We start from the raw sequence: 18,052 nt of genomic DNA, 5'->3' as shown, positions 1-18,052 counted from the left end.
TTACCATTACATGTTATTCTTCTATTTTATTATTTGTATATCTTATAAAAAATATTTTATAAACAAATACACTTAAATTTTCCTATAATATAAAAATAATATATAAACTGAAATAAACATTTAGGAGCGTGATTGTGATGTCATGGGGAGATAACAATGTTCTTTGTACTGATTGGGCCGCGGAGTGGCGCTCTTTGACGTAGCCCTTCTGTCATTGGTTAGACTCACATGTCAGATTGATTCCTGATAGTTTGCTCGATCAATCAGATATTTCTCCGCTCTCTGCCTATTCGACTCTTTGCGTTTCCTTCATAACTAGTTTGAGTTATACAGGTGAGTGCTGCTAACTTAAAGTTTATAGAACTAGAATGAGTTGTATCTTGTATACTGGGCTTTGAGGTTTTAGTGAACAGTTCATTCCAACTAAAACCTAAAATAGTATAAAATGTGCAGTAAATGGTTTAAAGGTCAGCCAGCGTGTTTTCAGAATAGTAATAATTAAACAGATGAATATTGTTATTGATCTGTAGACTGCTGTCGGGAGCTGAGAGGACCACACATGGCAACTCGTATCAGACCAGTGAGTAAAGTTACACCCGAAACACCTCTTCACTGTTACCTGCTCAGATTCAGCGTGTTTGAGTGGCGCACGTGAGCGCAGAAACTGGCATATGAGCAATATGAGAACATGTAATATTAATACACCTTTAACCCTTATAGGGTCTTTTTGAACCCCAAACGACGTTTGCTAAAATAATAAAAAAATGTTCTCTTTGTCCAAATGAAACATTTTCTAGAAAAAAAGTCACACTTATGGTCTCCAGAGACCCCAGGCAACAAAATGTAATTTTGTAACAAAATAATGTTTTTTTTTTTTTTTTAAATACAAATGTAATTTTACTCTGTTTATTAATGTTTTTACTTCATATTTGTGCAGATTTTGGAGGATTTATTATATCTTTTAAATGTAAATAAATAAATATTTTGTTAAATAGATTTTTATACAAAAACAGCTTTTTATGTAAAATTCACTTTATAAAAGACCCACATTTCTAACTTTCATTCATGGGGATAACATGGATAATTTGACATGTTTTAATGTAAGATTTTAGCCCATCTTTTGGAAAATGCAATTTTAAAAGAAAAAAAAAAAAGATCACTTTTACAAGTATATGGCTGCAGAGCTCCACTATTTGCTATGTGATATTTGACTGACTGAAAGACATCTTTTAAAGTATTAAAGTATTTAAAGTATTGTTGGATTTATATCTAAATATTGTGAAATCACTATTATGAGCATTTGTGATTTTGTCAACTTCATTTTGTCAAAGTTTAGCATTTTTTTGTACTGAAAAAAAATAAGTTTTTCAATAATGTTGATTTTGAGGATGAATTTTGTCCATTTTCTAAGCAGGGTCTCATCACAATGTAACAATATTGAAAAACAGATTTTTTTTTTTTTTTTCCCCAGTATATAATTTATTCAGTTGTATAATTTGTCATTTGTGGATGTTTGTGTTTATTATTACCCTGTGTCTACTTGTGTTAAACTGTGTTAATTGTTCAACTCTGTGGTTTATAGATATTTCATCTTGGCAAATGGCCAATGTCAATCCTGCTCTTTTAGAGAATATAAACATTTTCCTCCGCAGAGCAACAAGCGTTGTGCTGTTATTGGGGGATCTGGATTTTTGGGCAGGCATCTTGTGGAGCGTTTAGTGGACCGAGGATACACAGTGAATGTTTTTGACATCAGACAGGCCTATGAACTTCCAGGAGTGACGTTTCACCAAGGAGACTTGTGTGACAAACAGGTGGGGATTGTTCAGTTTCAGTCTGACACCGATACCCTGTCTTTACTCTCTTAGCTGTTCTCCTCTTTTCTCCTTTAGGCTTTGCTGTTGGCTTTGAAAGACGTGTCTATAGTGTTTCACTGTGCTTCACCTGCTCCAGGCAGTGATGACCGCGCTCTGTTTCAGAGGGTCAACATTGATGGGACACGGACTGTCATTCAGGCCTGCCATGAGGCAGGAGTACAGGTATGTATTATTTCCATATCATGCGTAATATTGAATATAACTTTTACACAGAAAGCACTGGGAAGTGATGCTATCACACTAGTCTCAAGGGTCTGGTCAATTTTTGTGAAAAAATGTTACACAATTACATAATATTCACTCATTATCTACCAAAGCTAAAGGGGCTAAAGTTCAACTAAATGTTTCTCTGGCCCTCCCAATATTAAAATGAGTTAAGGACAAATACATTTAATTTACACTAATAAATTCAAATGTTTAGGTTTAGTAAGATTTGTATTTTTCTTTCTTGAAAGAAATACTTTTATTTTAAATCAATCAAAAATGCCGGTAAAGACGTTTACAATGTTATAAAATATTTCTGATACAAATAAATGCTTTTCTTTTAAACATTCGGTTTATTAAAGAATATCTAAAAATTATTTTCTTCCTCATTATTTTTGTTTTCCAGTACAAATATCTAAACATTCTTAAAACATTTACTTGAGAAGCAAAAAGACTTAAGATAGTCTTGTTTAATGAAAAACCAAGTTGTGACCAAGTTCATTGATTTTATCCATAAAACAAGAAAAAAAGATGTGCCAATGGGGTCAGATATATTAAGCAGCATGTTCATTGTTTAACTGTTGATAATAATCAGAAATGTTTCTTGAGCATCAAATTAGAATTTCTGAAGGATCATGTGACACTGAAGACTGGAGTAATGATGCTGAAAATTCAGCTTTGATCACAGGAATAAATTACATTTTACAGTATATTCGCATAGAAAACTTTTTTTAAACTGTTTATTTTAAATCGTAATTGGGTCACTGACAAATAAAGCTTCAAAAAAGTGTTTTTTAAAAATCTTTTCAAAACTGATGTAATCATGAACAATGTGTTTAAACAAGTCTCAGTTCTTGAATAACATTTCAAAGTGTTTAAATTAATTTTTTGACATTTTTTGTCAGGCAGTACAACCAAATAATTGTACATACTGTAGTTGTACCACCTGACATGGAAAGTGTACCAACCTACCAATACTTGAAATTAACAGTTTTTAATTACCAGTATCTGAGACAGATCTACAAACCTTTTCACACTGCCACATAAATCAGCTGGGTTCCTCTGGATGATGCATTTACTATATTATATTATATTATATTATATTATATTATATTATATTATATTATATTATATTATATTATATTATATTATATTATATTATATTATATTATATTATATTATATTATATTATATTATATTATATTATATTATATTATATATTTTGTTTATATGATAGGTTTCAAACCTAAAATGAATCCACAGTATTTAGTTTTTACATTTTTATTATTAAGACACCATTTTAAATAGTTTTCTTAGCCTTTTCACTTGTTTCGGACAGTTGCACCACCTGACATTTTGGAGGATTAAGATAACAAAACATAAAAATAATATGTATTATTTAAATGTGCTAAAAATTGATTCAAACTAAATATGTTTTATGGAATAAAGTCATGATGTCATGAATTTATCAAATTATTTTAAAAGGAAATAATGGTCTTGGACACAAAAATATGCACATCATGTCATTGACCCAATAACATTTCACAATTTTTACTGCATTTTTGATCAAATAAACACGGCCTTGGTGAGCAAAAGAGACTTACCGCAAGTGACTCACTCTTCACTTTGTACATCAAATTATCAAAGTTTTGCAGTGTAAGCAGCATGATGCTAAAGTATATAGATGTATTCGTTTGGTACATTCAACACTGTTATAATTTTATACAATATGCAACAGTGGCTCCATCTCTGTCCACCAAGGGATTTAAAATAATTTTCTGTGGTAGTTGACTGCATTAAAGGTGCCATTGAACGTTTTTTTACAAGATGTAATATAAGTCTAAGGTGTCCCCTGAATGTGTCTGTGAAGTTTCAGCTCAAAATACCCCATAGATTTTTTTTAAATATTTTTTTTAACTACCTTTTTTTGGGGCATCATTAAATATGAGCCAATTTATGCTGTGCGGCCCCTTTAAATCTCGTGCTCTCCACCCACGGAGCTAGCGCTTACCTTAAACAGTGCCTAAACAAAGTTCACACAGCTAATATAACCCTCAAAATGGATCTTTACAAAGTGTTCGTCATGCATACTGCATGCATGCGTCAGATTATGTGAGTATTGTATACTGTTATATTGTTTACATTTGATTCTGAGTGGATTTGAGGCTATGCTCCATGGCTAACGGCTAATGCTACACTGTTGGAGAGATTTATAAAGAATGAAGTTGTGTTTATGAATTATACAGACTGCAAGTGTTTAAAAATGAAAATAACGACAGTCTTGTCTGCGTGAATACAGTAAGAAACGATGGTAACTTTAACCACATTTAACAGTACATTAGCAACATGTTAATGAAACATTTAGAAAGACAGTTTACAAATATCACTAAAAATATCATGATATCATGGATCCTGTCAGTTATTATCGCTCCATCTGCCATTTTTCGCTATTGTCCTTGCTTGCTTACCTAGTCTGATGATTTGGCTGTGCACAGATCCAGACGTTAATACTGGCTGCCCTTGTCTAATGCATTGAATATGGGCTGGCATATGCAAATATTGGGGCGTACATATTATGATCCCGACTGTTACTTAATTTACTTTATTTAATCCGGAATATTCTTTTAAATTATGTTACTGACATGTTTTTACAGAAATTAATATTGACAAGCAGTGCTAGTGTGGTGTTTGAAGGAACTGACATCAAGAATGGGAAAGAGGATTTGCCTTACGCAAAAAAGCCAATCGATTATTATACAGCAACCAAAATCCAGCAGGAGAAGGTGGGTATGAATCATATCTGTGGCACTATTTCTTCCAATAATGTTACTCTTAATCTTCAGCTCTCTTCTGAAATTAACTATTCAGTTTAATTAATCTTGGTTGATGTGCTGAATCCTCCATGTCTCTAAAGCATTATGATCATCATTAATCTGTCTCTATCTGTTCAGTTGGTGTTGGAGGCCTGCAGTAAAGAGAAAGGTTTCTTTACTGTCGCCATTCGTCCTCATGGCATCTTTGGCCCCCGGGACCCTCAGTTAGTGCCCATCCTGGTAGATTCAGCCCGCAGTGGAAAGATGAAGTTCATCATCGGGTGAGAGATGGTGACATTTTGCTGAAAGCTGCTATAAGGTCTCTATAGCACACCATTAAAACAGCTGGGCAGAGAGCTTTATTCCACTAGGTGGCAGACTCTCACCTTGAATATTATCTTCACTGTCAGCAATCGTTTTGACGTTGTCAGTGAAATGCCATATTATATTAGTAAACATAGTGGTAGTAACATAACTAACAATATTGGTAAAGAATATTGTTTTCAGAGCAAAAAGCAACAAAATAAAAAGACCAAATAGCATTTCTATTGCACCAGTATCTAACTGACACTGCACAGTTTGGGTTCCTAAATCAGACAGCCTTTGTTACACCAAGGAAGAATAGCTTAAAGAGGTAGTTTGCGGGGGACTAAACAATGACAAAACAACGACAAACAACCTATTCTATTCCTCTTTTTGGCTTATTGTTCACGAGCCAGTGACTGTGCTGCATTGTGCTTACTATGATGGAAATTTTCTGTCATACGGCCTTCTGCACTGTGTACAGTGTGCAGTGTTTTGGAAAATGTGAATTCTGCAGTGCTCCGTATTCAACCACATGTTGCGAAAGAGATGGACGTGTTTTTGTCAGTCCGGGTTTTTTAGTGGCTACCATTTGCTAAATTTTCAATAATGCCAATGGCTAGAGAGAAAGTGGCTAATACAGGTGAATTAAAGCAACTGAGGTGTACACCTGTTACTGTAATGAAGTTCATTGCTAAGGGAAGGAGAAGGCGGGAACCAGTGAACCTTTAACATAAATTTTAATCCAAAAATGAACAAATAACAAAACAGAAGTAAAGCGGCAGCCCCTCATGGACGACGGCCGCATATAAACATAATAAAACAAAACTATTAAAGGGGTGGTTCATTGCGATTTCACTTTTTTAACTTTAGTTAGTGTGTAATGTTGGTAGGGACTACAACACTGCCCCCGAGAACATGCAACGTAACACAAATGCAATAGCATGTCATATAAGCAAGATGACAAAATGACAAGTTATAACTGTAATTAAACTAAACTATCATCAACTAACCGTTCAGAAGCGTCCTGTTGCATTCTACATGTTGTCACTTCTTCTTGAATCTCTCCATCATTGTCCGACTCTGTTTTGAACATAAAAGGCTAAACAGTTCCTGACATTTTCAGTGAGTCTGCATCTGCGTGAGGTAATGTGAGGTGCTGCTAAGTGTTAACTCCTGAAACTCCGCCCCCTTTTGAGAGCAGCAGCTCATTTGCATTTAAAGGGACACACAAAAACAGAGTGTTTTTGCTCACCATCAAAAATTGAGAAATTTAACATGCTATAAAAATGATCTATGGGGTATTTTGAGCTCAAACTTCACATATACACCCTGGGGATATCAGAGACTTATTTTACATCTTGTAAAAATGGCATTATACCACCCCTTTAAGTCCAGGCCAGGTACTCACTCGTCCTTTACTGTCGTCTCTCCTCATTTTATCCTTCCGGAGCTCCTCCGCAGGACTCGAAACTATTATGGCGGGCAGGTGATGCTCAACACTTGTGCCGCTGGCCTCGCTCCGTTCCCATGGCTCTCGGCCCTGCCCTGCTTGCCTCATGACATGAGAAATCAAATTTGCCTTGATCTTTTGTCCTTAAACATCCTCCTCATTATAAACATAACACTTATTTAATCTTTCTCCAAAAACGGCTTGTTTGGATATTGGGGGATTTGTGATGTCACATGAGCAAATACATTTGCATATGCCTGCCTTCAGAGCAATACATCAACGAATAGCTTTACATTATCTCACCATAGGCCTCGCTCACTGGAGTTCAGTTGCTTAACGGCTGACATTTGCCTAACTAGATGCAAGCGTCACGTCAAAAGCAGTTAGAACCCATTTTAATGACTGACGCTGTCTACACTGGATACAGTATACAGATGCTTGCTCATTTTACTCCATGCTTGAGTCTGCTGACAACAGGACAAATGGAAGAAAAAGGAACGTTCGCTTTGACTTGTCCTTGAATCTCTGTACAGACTTCAGAAGGATGAAAGCATCGGAAACAAGCAGATGTTTTATTTTTAATGACGTCCTGGATCACATCAGAGAATTATGTTTGTTCAGAGAATTTGACTGAATATTTTTTTGTAAACAAGGCAGGTAATGGAGAGCTTGGAAAGAAACTTTTGTTGCCAAATGAAGCAGTCTGTATTGGATCTGACAGCAGCTGCATCGTTGATACCGACGTTAGCCAAGTTTGTACAAAAAACTTTATTACATTATAAGAGAACCTCAAGGAACATAAAAAAAATCCATGTCATGACCCCTTTAAATCCCAAGAATCTATCTTTTTCAGTCTATGCTGTTTTCAGTTGATGAACAAAGCTTTGTAGCGCTTCCCCATTCAATAAATTGCCATAAGGTTTTTGCTTTGTTACTTATTATTTTAAACAAAGTCTCAGCATTCAAATTTTTAAAATGTCATTACAAAATTCAAGCAATAAATAATGTTTTGGCACTCTTTAATGTGGCACTACAACGTGGCGTTGTAGTGCCTCAGATCAAAAGAAGCAATCGCACAGGAACCGATAATTTCTTCCGCTTTACTACTAGCTACAGCATTAAATAAACATGATTGAACATCAGAAGGTATGTTGCAAGATACAGTACAACATACAGAAATCTCTATCATGCCTCATGTAATCGCACAATCAGTGTTTAAACTGCAGAAAGAATGTTGTGAAACAGCTTGTAAACTGTCACAATTATATTTAAGTTACTTCAGAAAAGCCCTTCAAAACTCATTAGTCAGCTAGCTTTTTGCTAAATTTATGCACTATTGCATATTCATTGTATTTTTAATTAGCTTGTTGTTTAATATTTAATTATTTTGAATAAATCTGTCATGTTGTTATGGCAGTCACCATTTAAATGTTTATAAAAATATTGAGTAGAAACATAAGTCATTACAAATGTATTATTATAGTGTTATTAAATAAATATAAAAATATTTTATGCAATTTAAATGTAAGTGATGTACCCACTGGGGTTCTCTGTATAGGCGTAGTTTACAGTATTAGTTGAGATTTTTTATTTATTTTTTTTCTTGAGGAAATTTGCCATGTACAGTACTTGATGTATTTACCCCAATTAATTTATATCAAATCAAAATCGAGTTGCAAGCTTGTGAATCAAATTTGAATGGAATCGTGAAATTTGTGTCAATGCCCAGCCCTACACTTTTGTTAATTACCTACAAAGGGATGTTATCTGCTGATAAGCTCAACATGGCAAAGGGCTCTCAACTTAGAAAGACCACTATGGGGAGACAACAAATGTCCAGTGTATCTATTTCATTTTTCTCGATTGCTTAAACACATTTCTTGAAACTATGCCACATATTCTCAAAACAGTAAACACAAATCCATGACGTCTCAACCAATTCCCCAAACTTTTTTTCAGGTCAAAATGAAGCTCTACACTCAAAACCATTCACTCTTGCAGAAAAAACAAACTTTGCCCTCAGACATCATCACACACAAGCCCTCAAAAACACACACACTACAACATAGTCTTACACACCGGTGAGATAAATTCAAAACAATACTACAAAAACCAAAAACAAAAACCAGTAATAAGTTGTGTTGCTTGTGGTTCTCCCCCTCAGAACTTTTCGCATGATGAACACGTGTATGCATTTGCACATTTTTTTATTCCTTAATGTACTCAACAGTACAATACACCAAACAACAACAAAAAATATTCTGCCCCAGCATCACATCTTTGGTCTGGGACAGATCAGAGAATCTCATCAACATCACAGGCTGCACTGGCCCTATCCAGGCAGCAAGGGTAAAATCCTCTTGCATGCCTGATCCACCCCTGGCACGCATTAACTGAAATGTCTAGTCAGGCTTTTTCAATTCCATTGTCTCTGCGTCCTACAAAAACAGAAGTACTGATTACTGTAACTAACACATCCTTTTTACAAACTGGAAGCAGACAGAAACTCTATCTGTATGTAAGGCAATTTGATGCATGTGTGGTAACAGAATACAGCACTCAAAAGTTACAGTAGAGTACACTGAGGTACACCTACCTGTTCTGGCTCTTTTATCTCTCTATTGAAGGTTTTGATTGGTTTGTGATAAATTTTGACTCTTAGTGTTTCCACGTGGGTAACTGTGTGCTAATTGAGCTCAAGCTATGCTGACTTGAGTGAACAATATTGAATGCTAGTGCTTTGTAAATGACAACATGGTGTAGGCAATGAGAAATGAAGGTATTTGTGTCTAGAGTTCTGCAGTGACAGTTTAACAAATCTGATTCATGTGTCAAAACAGGGGAATAGTGCTTATAGTTTAGGGAAATGGGTGTGCTTTTTGATAAATGCCGTTATGGTTTTGAAATTTTAGTTCAAAAGCCTGGTTATAGTGTTTAAGCAATTGAGAAACTGTAAATATGTTTTGATTTAAAGTGCCCAAAAAAAAAAAAAAAATCAATGTTTGCATTTGCTTTAATACGGAAGAGGATTAGGGCCAAGCAATAATAAAAATAAAAAAAAACATCTCGAGATTAAAGTTGTTAAATTTCGAGAAAAAAAGTCAAAATAAAATGTTGAGAATAAACTCATTAAATTACGAGAGAAAACTTGTTAAATTTCAAGAATTTCAGGAATTCGTTATTTAACGAATTTGTTCTCCTAATTTAATGACTTTATTCACAACATTTTATCTCGACTTTTTTTTCTCGAAATGTAACAAATTTGTTCTCAACATTTTATTTAGACTTTTTCCTCGAAATTTAACAACTTTAATCTCGAGATGGTTTTATTTTTTTATTATTGCTTGGCCCTAATCCTCTTCCGTACTTTAATGACAGCATTCAGTGACATGGCATGAACAAAACCTGATGATCATGTTCTCCAGCATGATTTGAGAATGATCCAGAAAGCATCTTGTGCTTCAGTAATGGCAAGAAAATCTGTATGATCTCATATCATTGACCTAGTGTATTCATTCTGTCATTTTAAGTTTTTTTTATATATATATATATATTACTTTATGTCCTGTAGATACAGAATATTAGATTTTCAATGTGGACAATTAAATCCCATTGTATGTTGATGTGATTGACATAATGTGATAAATCAGTGCTGTCTGATGCTGAATTTGCTCTTTATATGCAGAGATGGATCTAACCTTGTGGACTTCACCTATGTGGAGAATGTAGTTCATGGGCATATTTTAGCAGCTGAACACCTTAAGGCTGATTCTCCACTCTGCGCTCAGGTATGGAATGTGTGTGAGAGTATGTGAGAGACTGAAGGAGTGTTTATGGATGTTTCTAGATGTGCATTCATAGATTTAGGCCCACGCGTGTGTGTATACTGTGTAAACATCCCACATTAATGATGCATCAAGTTTTGACTTTCCATATCCTAGGGAAATGCATTATTAACAAAAACACTCTCTCATAGCGGTTTTCAGTCATTCATTAAGTGCAGTCAATGAACCTTCTATATGCAGCTTTATATGGATTTTAGCACATCCTGAGAGACCATGAATTTTGTCATCCAATTGTCCAATCATGGAAAATGAGAATGTTATATTATCATAAATGCTCTTTTACCTATTGGAACTAATATGAGCCGTTTATTTATCATGAGAGAGGCCATGTTCCCTGACCACAAACACCAGTAGCTAAAACCATTAAGCAATGGTTAATTGAACATTACTGAAAAAATGCTTCCGCACAGCCTTGCCAGCAAGCCTTACAAAAACTATTTATTTGGCAAACTTATGGCTAATTTGTATTGCTGAACTTTCACTGACCTTTTGACAAAAATGACCATTTTGACACTACTTACAAACAGCTCTTTATTGGCAAAATGTTATAGCAAACCTGTGGTAGCAATGAATGTATAATCCAAAACCTTTAATTTAGTTTCAATTTTAATTTAATACAATTATTTAAACCAAAACTGTACCACATCCAATTTCAATGTTCTTGTACTAACAGGCTTACCATATAACCAATGACGAGCCGGTGCGTTTCTGGGACTTCATGTCCCAGATTCTGGTGGGTCTGGGCTACAGTGCTCCTCGATACCACCTGCCCTACACACTGGTCTATGGAATAGCCCTGCTGCTGTGGCTGGTGGCCTTAGTACTGAGGCCGCTCATCCAGCTCAAACCCACCTTCACACCCATGCGAGTAGCTCTGGCTGGCACCCACCACTACTACAGCTGTGCTCGTGCCAAGCAGGACATGGGTTACCGGCCCCTGGTGCCTTTACAAGAAGCAATAGTGCGCACTGTGGAGAGCTACCCACATCTACGGAAAGGAGCATAACACCGCAGTGAAGCTGAATGTCGATTGACATAATTACTGTTTGCTGAACGGCAATATGAGGATCTGTGGGATTACCAGTGTTTATTAACAATGCACTTAATCATTCCTATGTTAAATGTATCTTTTCACCAGGATGTAACAGCATGTTGCTCAACCGTGATGTTGAGTTCAGATGGCAGATATGGACATTTGTCTCTTCTGACTCTTCTGTCTAAGAGAATTCAGTCTTTATGTAAGAGCTCTTCGGGTTTTCAAAACTTGGCAGTATAAATTTCAAATCAAGTTTCTAATTGTCACGTTCCTTTTTCAATACAACATGAAATGGCATTCACTTCCCCTTTTACTGCCTGTCATTTTTAAAGGGATAGTTCACCAAGGAATGAACATTCTCACCCTCGTGTCATTTCAAACCTGTGAGAATTTCATTAATCTTCAAAACAAAAATACTGAAGATATTTTTAATGAGATTTACATGAGAGGTTTCTGTCCCTCCATTGAAAGTTCAATACACCGAAACTCTTCAAAATGTTCATAAAGTCATTGTGTAAATATAATCCATTTGAAGCAAGCCACAGGTTTTCTGAAGAGACATTGTTTCTTATGATGAACACAGTAAAAAAAAAAAAACAAAAAAAAACTTAACAACTGAAATAATTTAATCATTTTGGCCATTCATTTACACGACATGCAAACTTTTGAAAATGGGTTTCAAAGTGCAAGTTTTTGAAAACAATGCTGTGTTATATAGGCGCGTAGTGTTTCTTTACAAAGTGGTATCGGAAACTACCGGCCTGGCAGCAGATTTTACAGTGATTTTAGTCATCTTCGAAGATCCGCGTGAATTGGGATATTTTTGAGAACGTTGTCATCTGTATGTAAAAATGCAAAGAAAAAGCATTACCATTTTTAGTACATTATTGTTGTAAAAATGTACCGTTAATTTAGACTTTTATGCACTATCCATTTTATTCATAATTTATTGATCAACACACATACAGAGCACATGAAATATGGTAAACAGAAGCTCAGACTTGCTCCTTGGTGCAAGAACCAATGCAGTTAAGGTCATGCAAGTACGGTTGAACTTGTGTTTACCATATTTGATGTGCTCTGTGTATGTGCATGATCAGTTTTTATATGTGAAAAAAAGCCTACATTAAATCTGCTCATCATATTAATCATTGTAATTATTGTAATCATTTTACAGTATCATTTTGTACTTTTTTTTTTTTTAATGCATGAAAGTCTTGGTTGCATGGACTTTCAATGAATGGACAAAAATGATGAGAGAATATTAAAAATATCTTCTTGTGTTTCAAAGATTCATGAAAGTCATGGTTTGGAATGACATGAGGTAAGGCAAGTTTTTTTTATATATAGCACATTTCATACACGATGGTTTTAAAAAAGAATCATAAAATAATCACAACAGTGCATAAGAAATAAAAATAATAAAAGCAAAGCAAATGATAAAAAATGATTTAAAAATGGATTTAAAATGTTTTCAAAGAATAAAGAGAAGGATACATAACATACAGTGCAATCAGTCTGATCTGTAGCACAGGGCTTATTCAGTAAATGCACAGCTAAACAGATGTTTTGAATGTGGAGCACATCTGGGGCCTGTTCCTTGATGGTAGTTGAACAAACTCAGGGTTATAGGAAGTCACATGAAGTCATTTTTAAAGAGTTATCTATTGATTCTACAGCTTATTACATATATAATCTGTATATATTATTATTCAACTAAATGCTTAATAACTGTTAAACTAAAATTGTTTGTGTGTAATGATTAATAATAATATAGCTAGATCATATAATAATAATATAAATCATATATAAATAATTGTAATTACCATTAAAGCCAGACAATTTCATTGTTAAATATTTGTTTATACTATATAGTGACCCTTAATTTGGAGGAAGAGAAATTGGGGGAGGGACTTTATTGCATTGAATGTGTCAAGTGTCACTTTGCTCTCATCTGATTGGCCCAATTTCGGTTTGAGATATCTGAACCAGAATAAAACCTGACTTGGAGCAGGTTAGTCGTGGAGCATATCGTGCTCCTACTATAGTGAAGAACACTGCTAAAAGCCAAGTCACTTTCATGGTACCTAAAACCCAGGATTGGTGTAAACTAATCTGAAATTTACCTGGCTAGCCAGCTAATCTGGCTTCATGGTACAGGCCCCTGATCTCTTCTGGAAGCTGGGTCCAGCTGTAGGTGGCATTATAGCTAAAAGTGGACTCAGCTTGTTTTGAGTCAACCCTTGCTGTTTCTAACTGACTTGATCCTGATGATCTTAGTCATCTGTTAGGTTTATATAATAAATGAGCATATTTGCAGTGTATTGAGGTCCTAGGCCATTGAGTGAAACAAGTGAAACATTATAAACAAGTAATAGTACTTTACCATCATTTTTAAATATAATTGGAAGCCAGTGTAAACACCTGGGCCCAGTTGTTCAAAAGTAATCTGATCGGATTGGATCAAATCTTGAAAATGGGTTGTTCAAAAGAAAAAAAAGGATTCTGAAATCAGATTATATCACAAAATCTTTTTCCAGTCCAATCGTCAGTTTGAGATCCCAGCAGATTTCAGGATAACAAATTTAATAAAACATAAAAAACATACACTGACAAACAGAAACTTTGGCAAGAGATCGCAAAAGCATTAAAATGTACAATTTTTCTCCCATTTCTTAGTCTTTTTCCATCACTGTGTCCCTTTAGTGCATCTGTAGGGAAAATGGAAGGGGTGAAATTGAAAATGGAAGTTAGTTTTGTTCAGCGTCATGTTTAGAATTCCAGGTCTAGAACTGTGCTGTGCCGAATCAAGTTCAAGCGGAAATGTACAGTTATGTTCAAAATAATAGCAGTGTTTAAAAAAACTGAGTAAAGCTCAAAATCCATATAATAACCTTTATTTCAACACACAAATGCATTGGGAACACTGCACATTATATTCTAAATCAAAACATGAAGAAAAAAATTATCAAATTTGTTATTACTTTTCAGAAAGTGAAGGAAAAGGAATATTAGGCTGTTCAAAAAAATAGCAGTGTCTGCATTTCTCTTTACAAAGTCACATATTTACTGTATAAACTGAAAAATGCTTAAAGATTTTGCTTTCTTGTGAATCACTGAACTAATATTTAGTTGTATAACCACGGTTTCTGAGAACTGCTTCACATCTGTGTTGCATGGAGTCGACCAACTTCTGGCCATTGTGAACAGGTATTCCAGCCCAGGACGATTGCACTACACACCACAATTCCTCTGCATTTCTTGGCTTTGCCTCAGAAACAGCATTTTTGATGTCACCCCACAAGTTTTCTATTGGATTAAGGTCTGGGGATTGGGCTGGCCACTCCATAACATTAATCTTGTTGGTCTGGAACCAAGATGCTGCTCGTTTACTGGTGTGTTTGGGGTCGTTGTCTTGTTGAAACACCCATTTTAAGGGCATTTCCTCTTCGGCATAAGGCAACATGACCTCTTCAAGTATTTTGATGTACTCAAACTGATCCATGATCCCTGGAATCCGATAAATAGGCCCAACACCATAGTACGAGAAACATCCCCATACCATGATGCTTGCGCCACCATGCTTCACTGTCTTCACAGTGTACTGTGGCTTGAATTCAGTGTTTGGGGGTTGCCTGACAAACTGTCTGCGGCCCCTAGACCCAAAAAGAACAATCTTGCTTTCATCAGTCCACAAAATATTGCGCCATTTCTCTTTAGGCCAGTCAATGTGTTCTTTGGCAAACTGTAACCTCTTCAGCACGTGTCGTTTTTTCAACAATGGGACTTTGCGAGGGCTTCTTGCTGATAGCTTGGCTTCACATAGGCGTCTTCTAATTGTTACAGTACTCACAGGTAATTTTAGACTTTCTTTGATCTCCCTGGAGCTGATCATTGGCTGAGTCTTTGCCATTTTGGCTATTCTGCGGTCCATTCGAATGGTAGTTTTCCGTTTTCTTCCACGTCTTTCTGATTTTAGTTGCCATTTTAAAGCATTAGATATCATTTTAGCTGAGCAGCCTATCATTTTCTGCACTTCTTTATATGTTTTCCCCTCTCTAATCAACTTTTTAATCAAAGTACGTTGTTCTTCTGAACAATGTCTGGAACGACCCATTTTACTCCGATTTTTAGAGAGAAATGCACAGTACAACATTTGCTGCCTTCATCCTTAAATAAGGACCATTTGTTTGACATCAGTTTTTTCACAGAATTAATTGAAATTGATTAATCTCTAATTGAACTCTACACTGCTATTATTTTGAACACACCCATTTCAATTAATGATTCAATTACACATAATCAGCAGCATGCATGTCATGACTATTGTGTCTGTTGGTTTTCTATTACTCTACTACATCTATTAGTAAAATATTTGCCATGTAGAAATATAATTTCTATCAAAAACAATGATTGATCTGGTTAGTGATGTTGGACTGCTATTATTTTGAACACAACTGTAACTGGAACCGTTCCTTACCGTTCTTAGAACCTTGACGGCGGGAAAGCATCTGTTAACCTGCAATCAAGTGCCTCATTAACTTTTGGCAAGATGATAGAAAGGCTGTTAACAAAATTCTAGTTTGCAAAGAATGTAAGCATTATGATGTATGATCCATCTTGTATCCGTTAGAGTAATTATTGGACGAATAGACAGTTTTTTCTCTGCCCCGCTTCCACCTCCGCTATACAATATCTCCCATCAACAGCTTCAGTCGCATTTAAATATAACTATTATTATTTTATGCTAGCTGTGCTTTAGTGATGAGAGCAAAGTTTCACCAATGAAGCATTTTTGTGATTCCTCCAGCAGGCGTTGGATGGGAGGTGGGGGTGGTGTTCGGATAGCTGACATTCCCCACTCAAAGATATGAATCACTATCACTGTGACTCACAGTTGTCAAACCTGTTCCTGTCCTATAGCAGTAGGTGTAACCCATGATGAAACCGCACCAGTGCTGATACCTCTCTCGCATGTTCAGATGGGCGTGAATGAGTCTGATGGCAGCAGAATGCTGGTCATTGGGTTAGTGAGTATCCTAGAGACTCTACACACTTCACTTGTTTAAAACACTGTGGTTTGTATCGGTCCCTCGATCTTCATTTAGAGCCACTGACTCAGCTGTTCACCTCCATTGAACATTGAGATATCATTGACAAGTTTATGTAAGCTGTTAGCATGTAGGCAGGCATTACTTTACAAAGTCTATATGTGCAAGTTGTTTTGATTCAGTATAAATGAATTCAAAATGAATTCAAATAAAAAAAAAAAAACTTGGATGTGAATCTATTCTAAAAAAAAACATGTTCTTACAAACAATGACCTGAATTATTAATTATTCATTGTTTGTTTGTGGGGCATAAAGTAAAAAATGTCAAGCTGGTAGAGCTCTCTTACTGTTCTCATAATGATATTAAATTATGTATTTTTAATATTATTTTTTAATTATGTAGTGAAGCAGTTTTCACACATCAAAAATGTTTTAAATGTCAGGTTTTTGTTCTGCTCTGATTCCTTTAGTTCCCGTTTCCCCGCTCTATTCAGTTTCCATTTCATTGGTTACTGTTTATGTCCACGATTGTTTCTATGGTTACTTATGATTTGCACTTTTCTATCTTTGTTTATGTATATATAGTTCTACGTTTTGTTAGATTGAATGGATTTCCACGTCAGAAATAACAGATATATCAGATCTGACCCAGGACACTGAATCCCTGCCAGAACATGTCCGTTTTTATCTGGTGTCCAAAACCAGTAAAACCTGTTAACAGAAAGTCTTGTCTGATACCCAAAACTTTATTAAGTCTTCTATCAGTCTGAGAATTTGACTGAGAAAGCCAGTGAAGAGCAAATCAGTGGTTCAGAGCGTGTATCAAACTGCCAAAGTCATGTGATTTCAGTAAACGAGGCTTTGTTACTTTATAAGTGTTTCAAAATTTCAGTGGTTCAGCCACTGGGGGGCGTGACTTTGGCAGTTTGATACACGCTCCGAACCACTGATTCGAAACAAAAGGTTTGTAAAGCTTCGAAGCTTCATGAAGCAGTGTTTTGAAATCGCCCATCACTAGATATTGTTGAAAAAAGTCGTTATTTTGTTTTTTTGGTGCACAAAAAGTATTCTCGTCGCTTCTTAACATTAAAGGGTTAGTTCACCCAAAAATGAAAATTCTGTCATTTATTACTTACCCTCATGCCGTTCCACAAGACCTTTCGTTAATCTTCGGAACACAAATTAAGATATTTTAGTTGAAATCCGATGGCTCCGTGAGGCCTCCGTAGGGAGCAATGAAACTTCCTCTCTCAAGATCCATTAATGTACTAAAAACATATTTAAATCGGTTCATGTGAGTACAGTGGTTCAATATTAATATTATAAAGCAACGAGAATATTTTTGGAGCGCCAAAAAAACCCAAAATAACGACTTATTTGGTGATGGCTGATTTCAAACTCTGTTTCAGGAAGCATCGGATCATAAATGAATCAGTGTGTCAAATCTACTGTTCGGAGCGCCAAAGTCAC

General features: G+C 35.5%; 1 protein-coding gene across 1 annotated transcript; it reads left to right on the top strand.

Annotated features, from left to right (window-relative positions):
* Positions 1-236: 236 nt before the first annotated feature.
* nsdhl (NAD(P) dependent steroid dehydrogenase-like) lies at positions 237-13,032 on the top strand. Its single transcript, XM_067401104.1, has 8 exons — positions 237-333; positions 531-580; positions 1,653-1,814; positions 1,893-2,039; positions 4,736-4,864; positions 5,033-5,175; positions 10,336-10,438; positions 11,169-13,032. Exons 2-8 carry the CDS (start codon positions 560-562, stop codon positions 11,499-11,501), a joined length of 1,038 nt encoding a protein of 345 aa, XP_067257205.1. The 5' UTR covers positions 237-333; positions 531-559; the 3' UTR covers positions 11,502-13,032.
* Positions 13,033-18,052: the final 5,020 nt, after the last annotated feature.

Source organism: Chanodichthys erythropterus, chromosome 1 (assembly GCF_024489055.1).
Source record: "Chanodichthys erythropterus isolate Z2021 chromosome 1, ASM2448905v1, whole genome shotgun sequence".
Lineage (NCBI taxonomy): Eukaryota > Metazoa > Chordata > Actinopteri > Cypriniformes > Xenocyprididae > Chanodichthys > Chanodichthys erythropterus.
Note: the sequence above shows the minus strand (reverse complement) of the source record. Positions and strands in the feature narration are given on the sequence as shown.

Excerpts from the sequence above, each read along its gene's own strand:
- nsdhl (XM_067401104.1), top strand. The coding sequence starts at position 560 with ATGGCAACTCGTATCAGACCA. Across the intron at positions 4,865-5,032 it reads CCAAAATCCAGCAGGAGAAG|TTGGTGTTGGAGGCCTGCAG; the intron begins GTGGGTATGAAT and ends CTATCTGTTCAG. Across the intron at positions 5,176-10,335 it reads AAGATGAAGTTCATCATCGG|AGATGGATCTAACCTTGTGG; the intron begins GTGAGAGATGGT and ends CTTTATATGCAG.